General features: G+C 36.1%; 1 protein-coding gene across 2 annotated transcripts; it reads left to right on the top strand.

Moving 5' to 3' along the window:
- Window positions 1–13,510: 13,510 nt before the first annotated feature.
- Window positions 13,511–18,090, top strand: LOC112634711 (dol-P-Glc:Glc(2)Man(9)GlcNAc(2)-PP-Dol alpha-1,2-glucosyltransferase). 2 transcript variants are annotated; one of them, XM_025402445.1, is made up of 3 exons: window positions 13,511–13,820; window positions 15,015–15,212; window positions 16,911–18,090. In XM_025402445.1, exons 1-3 carry the CDS (start codon window positions 13,650–13,652, stop codon window positions 17,961–17,963), a joined length of 1,422 nt encoding a protein of 473 aa, XP_025258230.1. In that variant the 5' UTR covers window positions 13,511–13,649; the 3' UTR covers window positions 17,964–18,090. The 2 variants fall into 2 exon arrangements, with proteins under 2 accessions (XP_025258230.1, XP_025258231.1); XM_025402446.1 differs by having other exon boundaries at window positions 13,523–13,794.
- Window positions 18,091–18,490: the final 400 nt, after the last annotated feature.

The following is an 18,490-nucleotide window of genomic DNA, read 5'->3' on the forward strand; positions in this document are numbered from 1 at the left end:
AGGGAACAGCCTAAAACTCTATGCTATCAAAATGCAAATGTAACATAATTTTGCCAGGAACCTACTCTCTCCATCAGGAAATATAGACCACAATAACTTAATTCATGCCGGAAAACAATGCTTTCCATTAGCATAGTTTTATGTTCAAAACCAGAATAAAGTGTTGATTTAGAAGTAGTCTCAGTCCTCATCTTTGGAAAGATTCAGTTTTTCTTATTCAGGCTACAAGTACTTGTAAAAGAGTGTATGAAAATATTTCACCTAACCACATTCATTTTGGCTACCTAGTTTAATGTGAATTACCTTGAAAGAAGGGATTAACGGGCATGACTATGGATCATAAAATATGTAATAGATAAATATTCTTGAAAAACAGTGACTCTTAAAGAGCTAGTATGCTTTTCACTTATCTTGGAACCTGGAGTAATATTGATGTCCTTGAAAAAAGTGATATATTTAGAGCAGATGACTGGCTGCTATGGGGATTTAAAAATTGTCTATTTCTCCACTTTTTAATTTTCTTCTGAAAATAAATTTGAATGCACTTCTTCAAATCTTTCACATTTTCATACCTTTTTACTCTTTATTGTGCTGATATCTCTAAATGGAATGCTCCCCCCTCCTACCCACATCTCTTTTTTTCTGACACCTAACTAAATTATATTATCTTAAATTTTAAACCTGAGCATCTTTGTGAAGCTTTCTCTAACACTAGGGATAAAGCATCTGGTTTATGAGTATTTTTTCAGGTATATCAATTTTCTCAGAAATTTGTCAGACAAAGTTTTAAATTTTAAATGTTTAAATCTTCTATAGTTAATATATCAATCACCTATTTTATTGAATGACTATGTGTCAATAACAAAGATTCACATGGAGTTTTTTTCTTTAATGAAATGCTATAAATTGATTTCTGATAGCAATAAAGTAAACAAAGTTTGGTCTCTCTTTTATATTTGTAGTAATCTCTTAGTAAGTCAATACTGCAATGCATCAGAATATTCTTCACTAGCAGGTCAATATAAAATTCAGGAGATCATATAAAGGACCAAAATGTAGTCACAGAGCCTTCTTACACTAATAGTAATTGGTACAGTTTGTACTGACAAGTTCTTTGGCCTTCAAACAATTGTAGAATCCAGAAAAGTTTTCTAAGACCCACATAAAAGATGTGCTACGGTTTACTATTCTTCCAAAATTCCATGTGTCAAATAATTGAAATGGTACCTGCCTGCAATCTTGAAAAGCATAAATGGTAGCAGTTCCAAAGAGACTGATTTTATAACCACTTTAACTCTTCTGGATGTAAACTTCTGGATTCATTCAAATACATGGTGAATTGAAGTTGCTAAAAGAGAAAAGCAGGTATTAATACCTATGTTATTAATGTTATCATTTTCATGAGTCTATTTCAGATTTATCCTTATACATTAAGGCAATACATTTGTGAGCATACTTAGAAACATCATAAATAAAACTAAAACGAATTCTTTAAATAAATGAACCAAGTAAATTTGTGTTGTTGTGACCTTGATTTAATAACATGGAATTTTCACATTACTCACTTGCTAATCAAAGAAATGTTATAATCTTTGATGAAGTATCCCTAGGTTCTGATTTATTTCTTTATTTTTATAAGCCAGGATATATTTTTATGATATGTTATTTTAAATGGCATTATGATCAACAGATATTTATTAAATATTTACTAGGAGCATGTCAAGCCAAAGACTCATTACTCAAGCTCCACCAAACTGTTTTCTAGACTAAATTAATTACAGATTCTTAGGCAAACGACAATGCACAGAGTTGGGCTAATGGCTTCACGATGTTCCTAGTTTCCTAGGACCCAATCTATTCCCATCTCCTCAAGTAGTCCTCAATGACGTTAACTACTTTTCTTCTTCCCAAACTTAGGTGACATTATATCCTAGGATAGCTTTCAGTTCTTTCATTTATTCAAGTGTTATCAATGAGTAATGAATAGTTCAGTAGTTATTAAGGACTACTGAATGTTTGATACTGTGTTAAGAACCGAGTATGTTACTTGCTATCAAGTATCTACAAGACGAATAATGTTAGCAACATAATAAATGCACCATATTAAGTGGCTTTACAGTAGCAATAACATCAAACATATATTTCTCATTCATAGTACCGTAGGCACCTGTGGGTTGGCTGCTATGACTCCATGAATTTTCATCTCAGAACAAAGGCTAGAGATACAGTCCCTATTTAGTACCTGACATTCTTATGGCAGAGGAAATAGTGCAGGAGTTAATTGTTCGGTGACTTTTAACATTTCTGCTTGAATGTAATACACAGTTGATTTCTACTGTTTGAGGTAGTAATGTTCTGCAAAGAATATTACTTATTAATTGTATATTAAAATATATTATTTGAAATATATTAATATAATTATATATTAATATTATACAGTGAAAGATAATTAATAGCAGTGTTATGAATAATCAAGTTAAAAAATAAATAGCCTTCCACAGAAATTCTTACATATGCAGCTTTTTGCCTAGGTCGGTGGCATTGAACATAAGGTGATTACAAACTGCACAAGCATTTGACCCAAATGCATTTGTGATAATTACTTATTTTCCATTAATGAAAGTATGTAATATTTTCAGTAAAGCTGTTATTTTTTTATCAGATTGATAAATAAGAGGTTTATGAACAGGTAAGTTGAATAAAAATCTGTATAGACATCTTAAGTTCTAGTAATTAATATAAGTTTTATGAAACAAGTTTTTGATTGCCAGTATTACTGCTGTTTAAGTTAAGGAAGTAGTTGGGAATGGCATAATAGGATTCATGGCAGTAGAAAGCCAAAAGTATTGATTTAATTTCTCTCAACTTCAAAAAAAAAAAAAAAGTGAGAGAGAGAGAGAGAGAGATAGAGAAATAAAAAAATCTCAGTTCAAGAGCTGACTACAAGGTTTGCCATGTGTAGTGTAAGACTATCATCACATCTGCTTAGATATGAGACATACATAAAAGTGTTGGCCAGGATACCAGAGAGCAGACAGAAGGAACTCCAACCTGCAAACTGATGTATTGGCTGCTTCTGCCTCCTTATAACTAATACATGTCAATTTTTCTGAGGCATTTGGCTAAGATTTGCTTTCACTGCAATGAGCTATCTGATAATGTGTTTGCAGAGGTGGAAAAGTAGAGTGCTCTACCAATGGAGAATACCCATAATCATGAAAAAAATTAAAAGTTCTGGCACATAGCAAAAAGCCAAATTAGTTTATGCTAGCTTCATAAATAACCCTCTTGGCACTCACAGAGCACTGAATTCTCAAAAATGAAAGAAAGGGCTAAATTTAGGTTGAGTGTTGAGCATTATACTAAATGATGTGGGCCAAATAAAAACATTATGCTAAATATCTATTTCATTAAATTTTAAGTTACCAGGTCAAAAACACCACCTTACACATCTTCTGGACATAGTACAAAGTGGTTTATTTTATTTTATTTTGTAAGTTAAATTTTCATTTGTCATAAGGTAATGGAACATTTCTCAAACTACACAGGGTAAATAACTAGTTTTATTCTAAATTTTCAACTTATCATGGACTAATAATTCTAAGAAATATAACAAAAATGAATTGTTAGAAAAGTGAAAGAAAAAACGGACATAAAATATGAGCTCATTTTTAGTATTAATTCTACAAAAATAAAATTACTCTGCCATACTGCTATAAAAATTTCTAAAAGCGTATTCTTAATTTCTGTATTTATGTTCAAAAATAGTAAAACAGGGATCTGAACAGGCACCAGTCCACAAAACACACCTTTAAATGAACATCCGTGTTTCTTCCAAAGGTTAAATAAGTGCAATAAGCTTATAATTGTTCTAAATAAGGGTCACTGTCTTTGCCAAACTTTGATTTGTTTTCCCAATATTTAACTATTTTCAATAATTTGACAGTTACCCTCGTAAATTGAAATAACAAGCATATGTTGCCATTTCTTGACTTTTTCTTATTTTTATTTATCATTATTTTAACTTTTATTTTACATTTGGGAGTACATGTGAAGGTTTGTTACATAGGTAAGCACATGTCATGGGGATTGGTTGTCACAGGAATTTCTTAATGAAAAAGTGGACAATTGACTTGAATTAAAGTTTTATAAATGAGAATATTAAAATGACCAATAAACATGGGAAAACATGCTTATTTTCATTCATCATTAGATAAATACAAATTAAAACTACAATGAGATGTCACTGTAGTTATTATTCATCACTCAGGTATTAAGCCCAGTACCCAATAGTCATCTTTTCTGCTCCCATCCCTCCTCAAATCCTCCCCCATCGAGTAGACACAAGTGTCTGTTGTTTTTTCCTTTGTGTTCATAAGTTCTTATAATTTGGTTCCCCCTTATAAGTGAGAACATGCAGTATTTGGTTTTCTCTTCCTGCGTTAGTTTGCTAAAGATAACAGCCTCAAGCTTCATCCATGTTCCCATGATATTGTTCTTTTTGTGGCTGCATAGTATTCCATGGTATATAGGTACCATATTTTCTTTATCCACTATGTCATTGATGAGCCTTCAGGTTGATTCCATGTCTTTGATATTGTGAATAGTGCTGCAATGAATATATGTGTGCACGTGTCTTTATGGTAGAGTAATTTGTGTTCCTCTGATATATACCCAGTAATGGGATTGCTGGGTCAAATGGTAGCTCTGCTGTTAGATCTTTGAGGAATCACCATACTGCTTTCCACAATAGTTGAACTAATTTACACTCTCACCAACAGCATGTAAGTGTTCCATGTTCTCCACAACCTCACCAGCAACTGTTATTTTTTTACTTTTTAATAATAGTCATTCTTACTAGTGTGAGATGGATGTGGTTTTGATTTATATTTCTCTAATGATCAGGGATGTTGAGATTTTTTTATATAATTCTTGGCCACATGTATGTCTTCTTTTGAAAAGTGTCTGTTCATGTCCTTCGTTCACTTTTTAATGGGGTTGTTTTTGTCTTGTAAATTTGTTTACGTTCCTCACAGATGTTGAATAGTAGACCTTTGTCAGATGCATAGTTTGTAAATATTTTCTCACATTCTGTAGGCTGTGTGTTTAATCTCTTGATAGTTTCTTTGGCTGTGAAGAAGCTCTTAAGTTTAATTTGATCCCACTTGTCAATTTTTGCTTTAGTTGCAATTGCTTTTGGTGTTCTTGTCATGGAGTCTTTGTCCATTCCCATGTCCAGGATTTTACTGCCTAGGTTGTCTTTCAGGGGTTTCACAGTTTTGGATTCAAATGACTTCATAGTATGAAGTACGAGGATATAATGTAATTGCATCCCCACTCATATACAATATTCTGCCATGTCCTCCCAGTGTATCAGATTTTTAAAAAATGTATACTGATCATTTAAATACAAGACCCTGACTGATATTCTGAACTAAGAAAAGATGACTGACAAATAATCAATAGCCAAAACACAAAGAGGAACTGTAATACATTTTATGGTAAAAATTTCAATTCTCCTTCCAAATTTTTCTATGGATTCACTACAGTACTAACATAGCAACTAGCATTTTGGTGGGAATTAATAAAATATAAATGGATATGCAATAGGCCAAGAATATCCAGGATACACTTAAAGAAGAAGAAAATAGTGAAAATACATGCTTTACCAGTTTTCATGCTCTATTTTAAATATTCAGTAAAACAGTTCAATATCATAACTATGACAGGCAAATATAGCAAAGAAATAGAAGGTTTAGGAACAGACTCATACAAATATTAACTCTTGATTTCTTGATTTGCTGTAAGTGGCACTTTAGAGCAGTGGTGATAAATCGATTTTTTAAATTTTTTTTGAGATGGAGTTTTGTTCTGTAGCCCAGGCTGGAGTGCAGTGGTGCAATCTCGGCTCACTGCAAGCTCCACCTCCCAGGTTCGCCATTCTCCTGCTTCAACCTCCCAAGTAGCTGGGACTACAGGCGCCTGCCACCACGCCCAGCTAATTTTTTTGTATTTTTAGTAGAGACAGGGTTTCACCGTGTTAGCCAGGATGGTCTCGATCTCCCAACCTCATGATCCGCTCGCCTCGGCCTCTCAAAGTGCTGGGATTACAGGTGTGAGCCACCGCGCCCGGCCATAAATTGGTCTTTAATAGATATTGCTAAGATGATTGTTTATGAAAAAAATAACTAGACCATACTTCACCCAATACACTAGAATCTCATGGCAGTGAATTATAGATCTACACATGAAAAGCAAGCAATAGAAATTATATAAAATACTATAGGATAGTATTTTCCTGACTTCAGAAAAGTTCTATGAAGTATAGAAACTTCATAAGTAGAACATAAAGGAAAGGGCTGATGAATCTGAATGGCTAAGTTTAGTCGTTTTTAAAAAACAAAAAAAAGTCACAGAGAGTAGTAAGAGAAGACATTTTCGAAACATCCAAACAACAAAATGCTTATATCAAGAATATAATAACTTCTATAAATCAAAAAATAAAACACAAACAACTTGACAGAAAACTGGACAATTGATTTGAATAAAAACTTTATAAATGAGAATATTCAAATGACCAATAAGCATATGAAGACATGCTTATCTTCATTAGTCATTAAATACGAATTAAAACTACAATGAGATGCCATAACATATGCACCAGAATGGGTAACATAAAAAACTAACAATCCTAGTGCTGACAAAGATAAGAAAGAAGAAAAACGCTCATATACTGCTTGAAGTATAAATTGGTACAATCACTTTGGAAGACCTATTGTTAATATTTAAACTAGAAAATGCACAGATTTATAAGACACTCGTTACAATCCTAAGTATATACTGTACAAAATGTGTGCTTAGGTAATATAATCAAGACACACACACACACACACATACACACTAACTTCAAATTCTAGTGGAGATCTGTTTTTATCTTGTGTTATGTGCTGAGCCCTGAATGACAAAAGTCTACCTCTCAGTATTCCTGCTCCATCCTCAACTTTCAACACTCTTTGCAAGTCTGCACCTCAGAGGGATTTTCTCCCCATGCTTTGTCCCATTCCCCAACACAGCAGTTGAATTCTTGTCACTCAGTGCCAGTCAGCTTCATAGTGGGAGGTGAGTAGGTAGGTTCAGTGCTCCTGGCCCATCTTCAGTGGTAGATACATCCTGCTTGAGGCCCTACCTGAGTGGGGGAATGGAGGGCTTTCAAGTTGTTCCAGTTCTTCCCCACTATAGGAGTCAAACTGTGCCTTGCATGTGGGACAGTTTTAAAGCCAGGGAGTGTCCACTGCCTCTCCACTAGGAGCACCATACCTCTGCTTTGAATTACTGAGGGATGGAGGCCTGAAGACCTTCCTGCCACTCCATTGAGGGCAAAAGATTTTTACTTCTCTCTGTCCTCCAGGATCTTTGGCTGCTTCCTGGGGTGGAAGGATCTCACCTTCCTCAGAGAACTAAGACTTTTTCTTCACACGACTGAAGGGCCCAGAAAACTGTGCAGTGTGTTGTTCATTCCACAGAGGCAGCCAATCACCCCATGTGTGCCTGTGTCTCCATCAGAGTCTGTTTTCTCACCTGCTCCCTATATTTTTTTGCATGATGACATGACTATTGTAAGACATTTCGTCAAAAATAGCAGTAATGAATTAATATTGTAAATAATGAACTTTAAAAAATTACAAACATAGCCATCTTGAGTGGCAGTCTCATTGGGCAGATATTTGAGTGCTGATCAGTAAGCATGACTACAATCAGTAAACATAAACTAAAACACAACTGGAATCAGTAAGCAAACTAAAACCTAACTGGTAGCAAAAGTAAAAAATTGGTCCTGATTCTGTTGAAGTTGTCAGCACCCTCTAGTGGAAACAGGTGTTTATAAAAAGCACATTTTTAAATGCAGAGACCTTTCTCACACATTTTTGCAGTCATTGAAATTTGGCAGTTACGGAAACTAACATTTGGAGGCAGTAAAAAACAGTGTAATGTTTCATTTTATTATAGTAAATAAATGTAAATCATTTAATATAGTTTGTTTCCTCATTCAGAAAACCAACCCGAAACGAAGCAAAAACGAAAGTAAATTTAGAAAGAACAGGAACCACAGGAGATCAGAAACTACCAATTCAATGTTTCTGCTTTGTCTGGTGAAAAGAAAATCTCTATGAGGGTTTTTGTATTTAAATTTAATTAATGAAAAGTCAGGTGATCTCCATTCTCACTAAATTGAGAACATGCACATATTGAAAGAGTAGTATTTTGAATGTAGCCAAACGTTTCGCCAGTGCAGGGTACCTAATGCCCAGCCTAAGGATGCCCACTTGTTTTACTCTGCTTCTAAAGCCAAAAGGGAATTAATCAGAAACCCTCCTCGATATTTCACATACACTCTCTTTTCAGTAATAACAATTGTATCATAAATCTCACTCTAATGTATGAAATTTTAAAATTAGTAAGATCATAGTACTGTGTCTCTTAAACTGTAAAATTATTTAAGAAGTAAAATTAATTCAATGTCTTCTCTTCTAACTTTTTACTTTGGTTGATTTAATAGTACTGTAATTTCATCGGTATTGTAGCCCAGTTCATTTAATAATCAATTTATGATTCTCTTAAATTTTATGTAGTTTAAAGGAAAAGGAATTAATGAAGTTTCTTTGCCTGGAATGTTTCTTACCGAACTGGCAGTAATGGCTGTAGGACTATGGTGTTTCAGCTACTTATTTTAGCAAAAAGCACAGTTCCCCTTCACACAGTTTTTTGAAAGAGAAGACATCCATCTGAATATAAATATATGTAACTAAAAATCATTAAATTGTAAGTATTTAAGCTCCTCTTCAGCTGCTGAGGAGGAACATATGTTCATTGGCAATGAACTTTGTTTCTTGGTAGGGTGAAGCCTGGAGATGAAGAATCGGAGAAGCCAGGGGACACAGCAGCATGAGTGATCAGAAAAGCAAGGGAAATGTAGAGGACAGCAGTATTCTCAAACTTTCATGTCCATCAGGTCCACCTGGGAATCTAAGGGAATCATAACTGATTACAAAATGAATGTTAAAACACGTATTACTTGGCTCCCTCTGCTATCAGAACTTTTTTTTCAGTAGGTCTAAGGCAAGACTTCATTATGTGCACTTCTAACAGGTTCCCAGGTGATGCTAATGCTGTGGTACAGGGGCCACACTTTAAGAACTACTGTTATAAAAAATATTTAGGAAATTTTGCTTTGGGTTGTATGTATATCTTTCTAAATGACCAAGTGTATTAGTCCTCTTCCACACTGCTATAAAGAACTGCTGGAGACTAGGTAATTCATAAAGGAAAGAGGTTTAACTGACTCACAGTTCAGCATGGCTGGGGAGGCCTAGGAAACTTACAATCATGGCTGAAGGTGAAGAGAAGCAAGGCACCTTCTTTACAAGATGGCAGGAAGGAGAATGAATGCAGGAGGAACTATTAAACACTTGTAATATCATCAGATGAGAACTCACTCACTATCATGAGAACAGCATGGGGGAAACTGCCCCAAGGATTCAATTACCTCCATCTGGTCTCTCCCTTGATACGTGGGGATCATGGAGATTATGGGGATTATAATTCAAGGTGAGATTTTGGGTTGGGGCACAGCCAAACCATATCACCAACCATCTCTCTTTGTCTGAGACTACAGAATTTACCTGGCCTGAGGCTTTCAAGGGTAAAACTGGAAAGTCTGTCACAAATCAGAAAGATTTGTTCTATGAAAGCTATCAGAATCAAAATGGGGCCACTTGCATAAAAACCCTGAAAAATGGAGCTAAGGAAGATCAGAAAGGAAGGGTTTATATTCATGTATGCCTGATAACAAGAACTACAACAAAAGACTGCACAAATCACAACTTTGCACAAAGGCTGCCACAATCTCACAAAAAATTACTTCTGCGAGGACATTTGCCCAGCAACTGCCTGTGAAACCTCCAACTGGTGCCGCCCTTGTTACCAGTCCTTATAACCAAGGATAATTGTCTTGTAACCCTCTTCATTTTTCTTTTAAAATCCCTTGTCTTCTTTTTTTTTTTTTTTTTTTTTTAAGACGGAGTCTGGCTCTGTTACCCAGGCTGGGGTGCAGTGGCCAGATCTCAGCTCACTGCAAGCTCCGCCTCTTGGGTTTATGCCATTCTCCTGCCTCAGCCTCCTGAGTAGCTGGAACTACAGGCGCCCGCCACCTCGCCCGGCTAGTTTTTTTTTTGTATTTTTTAGTAGAGACGGGGTTTCACCGTGTTAGCCAGGATGGTCTCGATCTCCTGACCTCGTGATCCACCCGTCTCAGCCTCCCAAAGTGCTGGGATTACAGGCTTGAGCCACCGCGCCCGGCCTCCTTGTCTTCTTTTACCTCCCTATGTTCATTGTATTCTTACTCTAATGCTCAATTCCAAATAAATATTATTGTCTTTTAGAAGAGTCTCTGTGTGTGTGTGCTACTTACGTTTAACCAGCCCCTTACACAATGTCTTCAAGACATTTTCAGTAGAGCTAAAATACTTGCTAATGCTTTTGTACTAAACTGTGTGTGTTTTTTTAATTGATTCATTAATTTTAAAATTTAGATTTTAGATTGATAGGTTAAGATTGACCTCAAGGGTAGAGTTGCATTTTAGAGGTTATCATCTGTGATTTTGGCCCAGGGTGCAGTACTCTGCTGTAGCTAGAACGAACAAATTGTCACCTAGAAATAAGTAAACCATCACTATGATTAGCAAGTGGCCAATGTTTTCATTCAGCAACAAGTGAAAAGGGGTGCAATAAGAGGCAGCATGTTTTGTGGACTAATACTTCAAAGTTATTACAGTTACGGTCTTTGGGGAAATTCACTGTTCAGATACGGCTGTTTCAAACAGTTAAGTATATGCAATGTTATGTGAGTTCATCAAATTAAGAATGTCTTAATTGATCAAAGTAAGTTAGGTTATACAGGAGAAATAAAGTCAAAATCTTAATGGCTTATAAACCAAAAAACATTTATTTCTTGCTAAAACCACCTATCCTTAGAACCCCAACAGAAATTGCCCATTTTTCTGCCATAACTTATCATAATTCAAGTAGCACAAATAAATAGTTGATGTTCAATGATAATGGGATTGCTCATCCTAATGACTCTTTTTCACAAAATAAATATCTACGGAAAATGGGATTTGGAATTCTGAATGGAAAATATAAGTTGAAATTAATGCTGAGCTAGTTTTAAATGATAAGTCTAATAAAATGTAATCTATTTCATTAAAACCGCAGAGGTAGCTATTTTAATAGGTCTTGATTTAGGAGCAGAGCTTTGGAAAGCATTTCAAAGTTATCAAAGATGTGATAATCTAAGAGTAGAAAAGCGACAACAACTTCATTGATTTGCAGATAGTAAAAGTAATTCACTAACAAATGAGTGAAGTACGCTACGAAGAACTCTACTGGGCCCATGGAGCTTCTTAGCATTCTTAGGTAATGTGTTTTACATCAATGGTTTCCAAATATGAAGATTATTATTCAGTGATTTGAGATGGCACTCTAGAATCTAGTTTTTCACAATGATCCCCCAGCAAATTTTCATGTAATTAGTCTGTAAGATCAACCTTTTTTTTAAAAGATGAAACTCATATTTCAACTTGGTGTATGGAAACAGAGGAGAGTGGAACGTAAATGTAAAGTTATTGCGACCAGTGAAACATTCAGTACAGTATGCATTGTAGATTATTTTAAACTATAAGGCTATGAAGTTATTGTATTACTCTTGGTCTGATGTTCTAATTCCTACACTTGATTCTGACACTAATTTTTTATGTAATTTTAAGTAAATCCTTCATTTTTTAAAAAAACAGCTTCTTTTACAAAATGAATTCAAGTAGATTATTAACAAAGATTCCTAGCAATTCTAAAACCCCATATTTCCTTGAAACTTTCCGTTTTATATAAAGGGATGTGTGCAGCATGTATAGGAGTCAAATGTTTAACATAAACTATTGGTGGCAATTGTTATGAAGAAAAATGGATAGCATAAATGTCTAGTCTTGTTATACTCCCTTTAAAAACTACCCACTTTTCTAGGGTGGGTCAGTAAGCTGCAGAGTGTATATATAACACGATTTAGCAGGTCAACAGGTCAGGGGCTAATTACTTGTAGATCACATCAACCTCTTGAAGACCGAATCATCTGGAGATGTGTTACAAGTGACTTCAACAGTAAGTACAGCATGGACTCAATAATAAAATGGGAGATAATGGTTAAAACAAAGCTAAGCATCACATCAGAGTAGGATCCTGACATGATTTTATTCCAGTAATGTAAATGTTCCCATCCTAGCCCTCATTCACCACTACCTCCTCTTATCATTGAGGAAACAGGCAGAGACAGAATGGAAAGGCAGTCAGCTTAATTTAAGAAACTTTCTTAAGTTCAGAAAGACTGAATTAGTTTTGACCCAGAAAAAGAGCTCAATTGAGAACTCTGAGGTTAGCAACCTTAAATCCTGACTCAATTCTGATATATTCCTGCCAAAGGCAACGTGACTGAGGTTACCTGAGAGACAGTTTTTCTGCAAAACATGGCCAACCATGCTCAAGACAAAATTACAACACATAATTTATCTTCGGCATTCTTCAGATTATTTACCTCATCTCCTGTCCCCAACACTTAATCCCAGAATACAGGAATTTGATGATGTCTATATAGCCTATAAAAGTCCACAAATTGAAGTGTGAAAGCCATTGGGGGACTACAAACGTAAAGGATGTATAATCCCACTAAGATGTTCACGCTTATGATTTAGTAGGAAAAACAGAACACTGCCTTACAGATATTACAGGCACAGAGAATTCTAAAACATCCCAAATTCTAAAATATATATATATATATAAATATTTTTTTTTCCCCCAAATCCCACAGGGTACTGAGATATGGCTATGAGAGTGCCTTAGGAATGTCAGTTTAACTAAATCCTGTGAGGGCATCCACATTTTGAAAGAGTTCTCTTTTAACCTAAACAAACAAACGAACAAACACTCCTCTCACTTAAGTTCATTCGGCATTGACGGGTCCCTGGTTCTTCAAGTTTTCATCTGAAAGTCTCAGTCTTTGCTATCACAACCAACGCCCCCTTCCTACACTCCAAAGTTGATGGAATGAAAAGTCGTGGAATTGAGGGTTTAATAAAATGAACAGAAGTAACGGGGTGGGGGGGGGGGAAATGTGTAAATTTTAGGGCTTGGAATTGGAGACGTGGGGAAACGTCGCCACCTTCTGGTAAGTGATGGAAATGAGCAGGAAAAAAGATCCAAGCTGAGAATCGGCTTTTTTTTTTTTTCAAAGCAGCAAGTCACGCACCCCGCGCTTAGGCAAATTCCGAGACCCGCCCTTTCCGGAAGTTTTAACACTCTGTGCGCCCGGGCAATGTGATTGACAGGGTAATCATCCGGTCCGTTATCTAAACCCGTCACTCCGGGAAACAGCGACCCAATCTTTCCGGATCCGCGCTTTCCCAGCATCCTTTGCCTTCCGGTATGTGGCCCCGTCTGGCTAGTCCGGTCTAGCGCGCCCAGTTCGAGCCCAAGTTTCCAGCTCGGGTTTCCGGGCTCAGAAGTTTCCAGGAGTGGGTTCTTCGGCAGCGGCTGTGGGAACAGGAATGGCGCAGCTAGAGGGTTACTATTTCTCGGCTGCCTTGAGCTGCACCTTTTTAGTGTCTTGCCTCCTCTTCTCCGCCTTCAGCCGGGCGCTGCGAGAGCCCTACATGGATGAGATCTTCCACCTGCCTCAGGCGCAACGCTACTGTGAGGGCCATTTCTCCCTTTCCCAGGTGGGGTCTCCAACCTGTCCCCACCCCAGGAGAGGCCTGAGAGGTCCCAGCGTCCCCAGCTCCTTCTCCCATCCTTAGACTTAACTTGTCCCGTTCCACCCCACCAGCCCCAGAACATGAAAGAAACTGGGTATAGAATTTTGTTCCTGTCTTTGAGATCTGTGAAATATTTATTAAATGAATGAATAAACAGTAAATCTGTCTCCCAGGAAGGAATGATCTGGGAGAATACTTAATGGGGAACTGAGCGCTCCTGTTGGCAGCTGACGATGTCTATCCCACTTTGTCTTTCCTTGTCTCGGGAGTAAAGGCATTGCGGTGCTCCTTGGAAATACCAGAAAACTTACCTTTAGCTCACCTGTCAAGCACCTCACTCTGCATTTTAGGGGTGGGATAGTATGGACTGGAGGGATCTTCAGCTACCAAAAAGAGACCATTTATAATCAGAAATTCCTTCCCTGAGTATTTTTAGTGAACTATCTGTTAACTGGATAAACTGGCAACCAGTCCAGTCACATCATTTTTGAATACATATTTGACTGTGCAAGTATGTACATATAAATATCAAAATAAATATCGCCTGCTTTTCTGGTGACACAATATAGGGTACTGGCTAGAAATATAAAGTCTGTTTTAGAGAAAGATCTGATCTTAAATCATGGTGCTGTGATTTACTACTTTTGTGATCTTGGAGGTGTTCTGAGTTTCAGAAATTCAGGTTACCTATCTGCAGAATGACAGTAATCTTTACTATAAGGCATATTGTAACGTTAATACAGAGGGTTTGGCACAATTTCTGTCCCCGTTTATGTTAGCTGTCATCATGGATCCTGTGGACCAAATGTTTTCCTAAACTTAGAGTCCCAACCAGTGTTTCCATGCTTTTAAAAACTGGAGCATTTGCAGCTTATTTACCAAAATAAAGACTTTTTAAAGAACATTTCTTGGAAAATAGAAATAGATTTTAAGTTGTTGTTGTCTGTTGGTTGCTGCTATCTGAACAATCACTAAGCTGGTCCGGGGGCAAAAAATAAGAAAAACGAATCCTGTTTTGCCAAGGACTTACTTAATGTTGTCAGAATAACTTCTCAAAATTTCTGATTGTTGCTAGAGATGAGACGTGGGCTTGACATGTTTGTGTCTGTCTTGTTCGTATTACCTCTTGCTTTTACTTCATTTCCTTTCATTTTAAAGTGGGATCCCATGATTACTACATTACCTGGCTTGTACCTGGTGTCAGTTGGAGTGGTCAAACCTGCCATTTGGATCTTTGGATGGTCCGAACATGTTGTCTGCTCCATTGGGATGCTCAGATTTGTTAATCTTCTCTTCAGTGTTGGCAACTTCTATTTACTATATTTGCTTTTCCGCAAGGTACAACCCAGAAACAAGGTATGTTTCAAAATACTTAATTACAAGTTTATGTGTAGTCAGGTTCACAATTACAATGAATTAGTTTTATGAGATTTGGTGAAAAATATCTTTAACACTTTGTAACTTTGTATTTTTGTATATTATGTAAAGGTAAACATAAATCCTCCGTCTCCATTTTAGAATAAATTTGTATTTAAACACTTGAATAGCTTATTTGTAAAATCTAAAGTAAATATTTGTTAAGTGAGTCAAACCAGTTCAATAAGTACTTACTAAGCTTATTCCATGTGCTAGGCACTGGGACAACAGAGATAAATGAGGCAGTCTTTTTCTTGTAAAACGTATATATTCATTAGGGAAAACACACTTTACCTGAGGACTTTTGATGTGATAACAGTGCAGGCCCTGGAGGTAGATTGCCTGGGTTAGAATTCTCTCCCTGCCACTTAGCAGTTTTGTTACCACCATGGGCAGGTTAACGCTTAGTGGCTCCATATCTTCATCTATTAAATAAGAATAATAATAGAATCTGCCTTATAGAACTGTTATAAAGGAACAAAGAAACTTAATAAATGGAAGATGCTTCAAATAGTGCCAGATACATAGTAAGGGCTCAGTAAATATTAACTCTAATGATTATTTTTAACCATAAGAGATGATTTTAGTAGAGCCAATTATGATAGAGTGGTACAAATAAGATGCTATGAGGATACAGAGAAGGAGCAGGGGAACACTTATTGCTTTTCTGGGAGGGAGGGGACTAGGTGGCATTCAGTAAGTCCACAAAGAGAAGATGGTACCAGAGCTGAGTCTTGATGAACGGATAGGGCTGTAGGGTGGGGAATTAATCCTGAGGAGACAAACAGCATAAGCAAAGGAAGAAAGGCATTGAACAATGAGGTGCAGGGAATTGGTCTTGGAATTACAGGATTAGAAAGTAGAGGGATGTAAGACTAGAGAAAAAGGTCATGAATGCCTTTATATGTCACCGAGAGGACTTTGAACTTAAGCATGTAATGGAGAGACCTTAATTTTAGTCAAGGAAATGGCATGATCTGATTTGGTGATTTTGATTAAGTAGAGTATACAATTCAAGAACATAAGAACACTTTCAAATTCTGAAATAACATGTCAGGCCAAAAGAGGATAAAGAACTTTAGACTGGCTCACTTTTCAGAAAAATACCTGTTACTTCATCATGAAAATTTCATCTTGAAAAAGTAAGTCTGGGTATAGTAGTAAAAATACCATATGCATGTTTACATTCTCCCTTGTGTAGAGTTATGAAGGATTTCCTTAAAGGAAAGTGGTGATTATGGCTAAGTGAATCCTTATTGAAGGCACTAAAACATAAGCTCAGGGAAATGGAGCCAGCACTGTGTCCTGTTTATCTCCATAGTCCCCATAGAACTTGGTCAGTATCTTGCACTCAGTAACTCCTTAATTAATCATTGCCTGATTCAAAATGTGTTAAGCTACAGAAGCTTTGGCACACACATGTTCTCCAAACTGATAGGTATAAATAAAAAGTACCAGAAAGTATTCTTATAAATGTATATTGTGTTTTTGCAAAGCCAGAGATAAGATTAATATTAATATTATTTAAATAAGGTTTGAGTAGTTGAGTAGTTTTTAAATAAATCTCTTCATTCGGTAAACAGAAATAGCATTTTTTATCATGAAAATAATTTTATCTGTGTTTTTTCTTCCTCCAAGGCTGCCTCAAGTATCCAGAGAGTCTTGTCAACATTAACACTAGCAGTATTTCCAACACTTTATTTTTTTAACTTCCTTTATTATACAGAAGCAGGATCTATGTTTTTTACTCTTTTTGCGTATTTGATGTGTCTTTATGGAAATCATAAAACTTCAGCCTTCCTTGGATTTTGTGGCTTCATGTTTCGGCAAACGAATATCATCTGGGCTGTCTTCTGTGCAGGAAATGTCATTGCACAAAAGTTAACTGAGGCTTGGAAAACTGAGCTACAAAAGAAGGAAGACAGACTTCCACCTATTAAAGGACCATTTGCAACATTCAGAAAAATTCTTCAGTTTCTTTTGGCTTATTCCATGTCCTTTAAAAACTTGAATGTGCTTTTCCGTCTGACTTGGCCCTACATCCTTCTGGGATTTCTGTTTTGTGCTTTTGTAGTAGTTAATGGTGGAATTGTTATTGGCGATCGGAGTAGTCATGAAGCCTGTCTTCATTTTCCTCAACTATTCTACTTTTTTTCATTTACTCTCTTCTTTTCATTTCCTCATCTCCTGTCTCCTGGCAAAATTAAGACATTTCTTTCCTTAGTTTGGAAACGTAGAATTCTGTTTTTTGTGGTTACCTTAGTCTCTGTGTTTTTAGTTTGGAAATTCACTTATGCTCATAAATACTTGCTAGCAGACAATAGACATTATACTTTCTATGTGTGGAAAAGAGTTTTTCAAAGATACGAAATTGTGAAATATTTGTTAGTTCCAGCCTATATATTTGCTGGTTGGAGTATAGCTGACTCATTGAAATCAAAGTCAGTTTTTTGGAATTTAATGTTTTTCATATGCTTGTTCATTGTTATTGTTCCTCAGAAACTGCTGGAATTTCGTTACTTCATTTTACCTTATGTCATTTATAGGCTTAACATACCTCTGCCTCCCACATCCAGACTCGTTTGTGAACTGAGTTGCTATGCAATTGTTAATTTCATAACTTTTTACCTCTTTCTGAACAAGACTTTTCAGTGGCCAAACAGTCAGGACATTCAAAGGTTTATGTGGTAATATCAGTGATATTTTGAACTGTAAAAATGGACTTAATAATTAGACCATTTCTACAAAGAACAACTGAATAGGTAGAAATCATGGAATTTCTTTTAGGAGCAGTGGTGGTGCTCAAATTACATTAGTGTGTATATATGCACACACTAATATATATATAACATATATATATATAACATATGTAAGAAATCAAGTGGCAAAGAACTGAGAAAGCTTAAGACCTGCTTCAAAAGCCTGAATAATGGGAAAATTGTTTTCACATATCTCATATTGCTCTCATAATGTTGGCCCCTCAAGAAGCTTGGGAATGTTTTGTATGTACAAGTTTTTTAAGACTGGGTATGCTTCATATTACTGGAACTAATTTATTCTCTTCAGAGAGAAATATTAGGTTAGTACAAAAGTAATTGTGGTTTTGCCATTACTTTCAGTGGCAAAAACCACAATTACTTTTGCACCAACCTAATAACAATGTATTAGCAAATATTTACAAATGGTCAGGTGATATTCTTGATTGAAAAGTTGCTTAA

This window comes from Theropithecus gelada, chromosome 11 (genome assembly GCF_003255815.1).
Source record: "Theropithecus gelada isolate Dixy chromosome 11, Tgel_1.0, whole genome shotgun sequence".
Classification (NCBI taxonomy): Eukaryota; Metazoa; Chordata; class Mammalia; order Primates; family Cercopithecidae; genus Theropithecus; species Theropithecus gelada.

Excerpts from the sequence above, each read along its gene's own strand:
- LOC112634711 (XM_025402445.1), top strand. The coding sequence starts at position 13,650 with ATGGCGCAGCTAGAGGGTTACTATTTCTCGGCTGCCTTGAGCTGCACC. Across the intron at positions 13,821-15,014 it reads GCCATTTCTCCCTTTCCCAG|TGGGATCCCATGATTACTAC; the intron begins GTGGGGTCTCCA and ends TTCATTTTAAAG. Across the intron at positions 15,213-16,910 it reads AGGTACAACCCAGAAACAAG|GCTGCCTCAAGTATCCAGAG; the intron begins GTATGTTTCAAA and ends TCTTCCTCCAAG.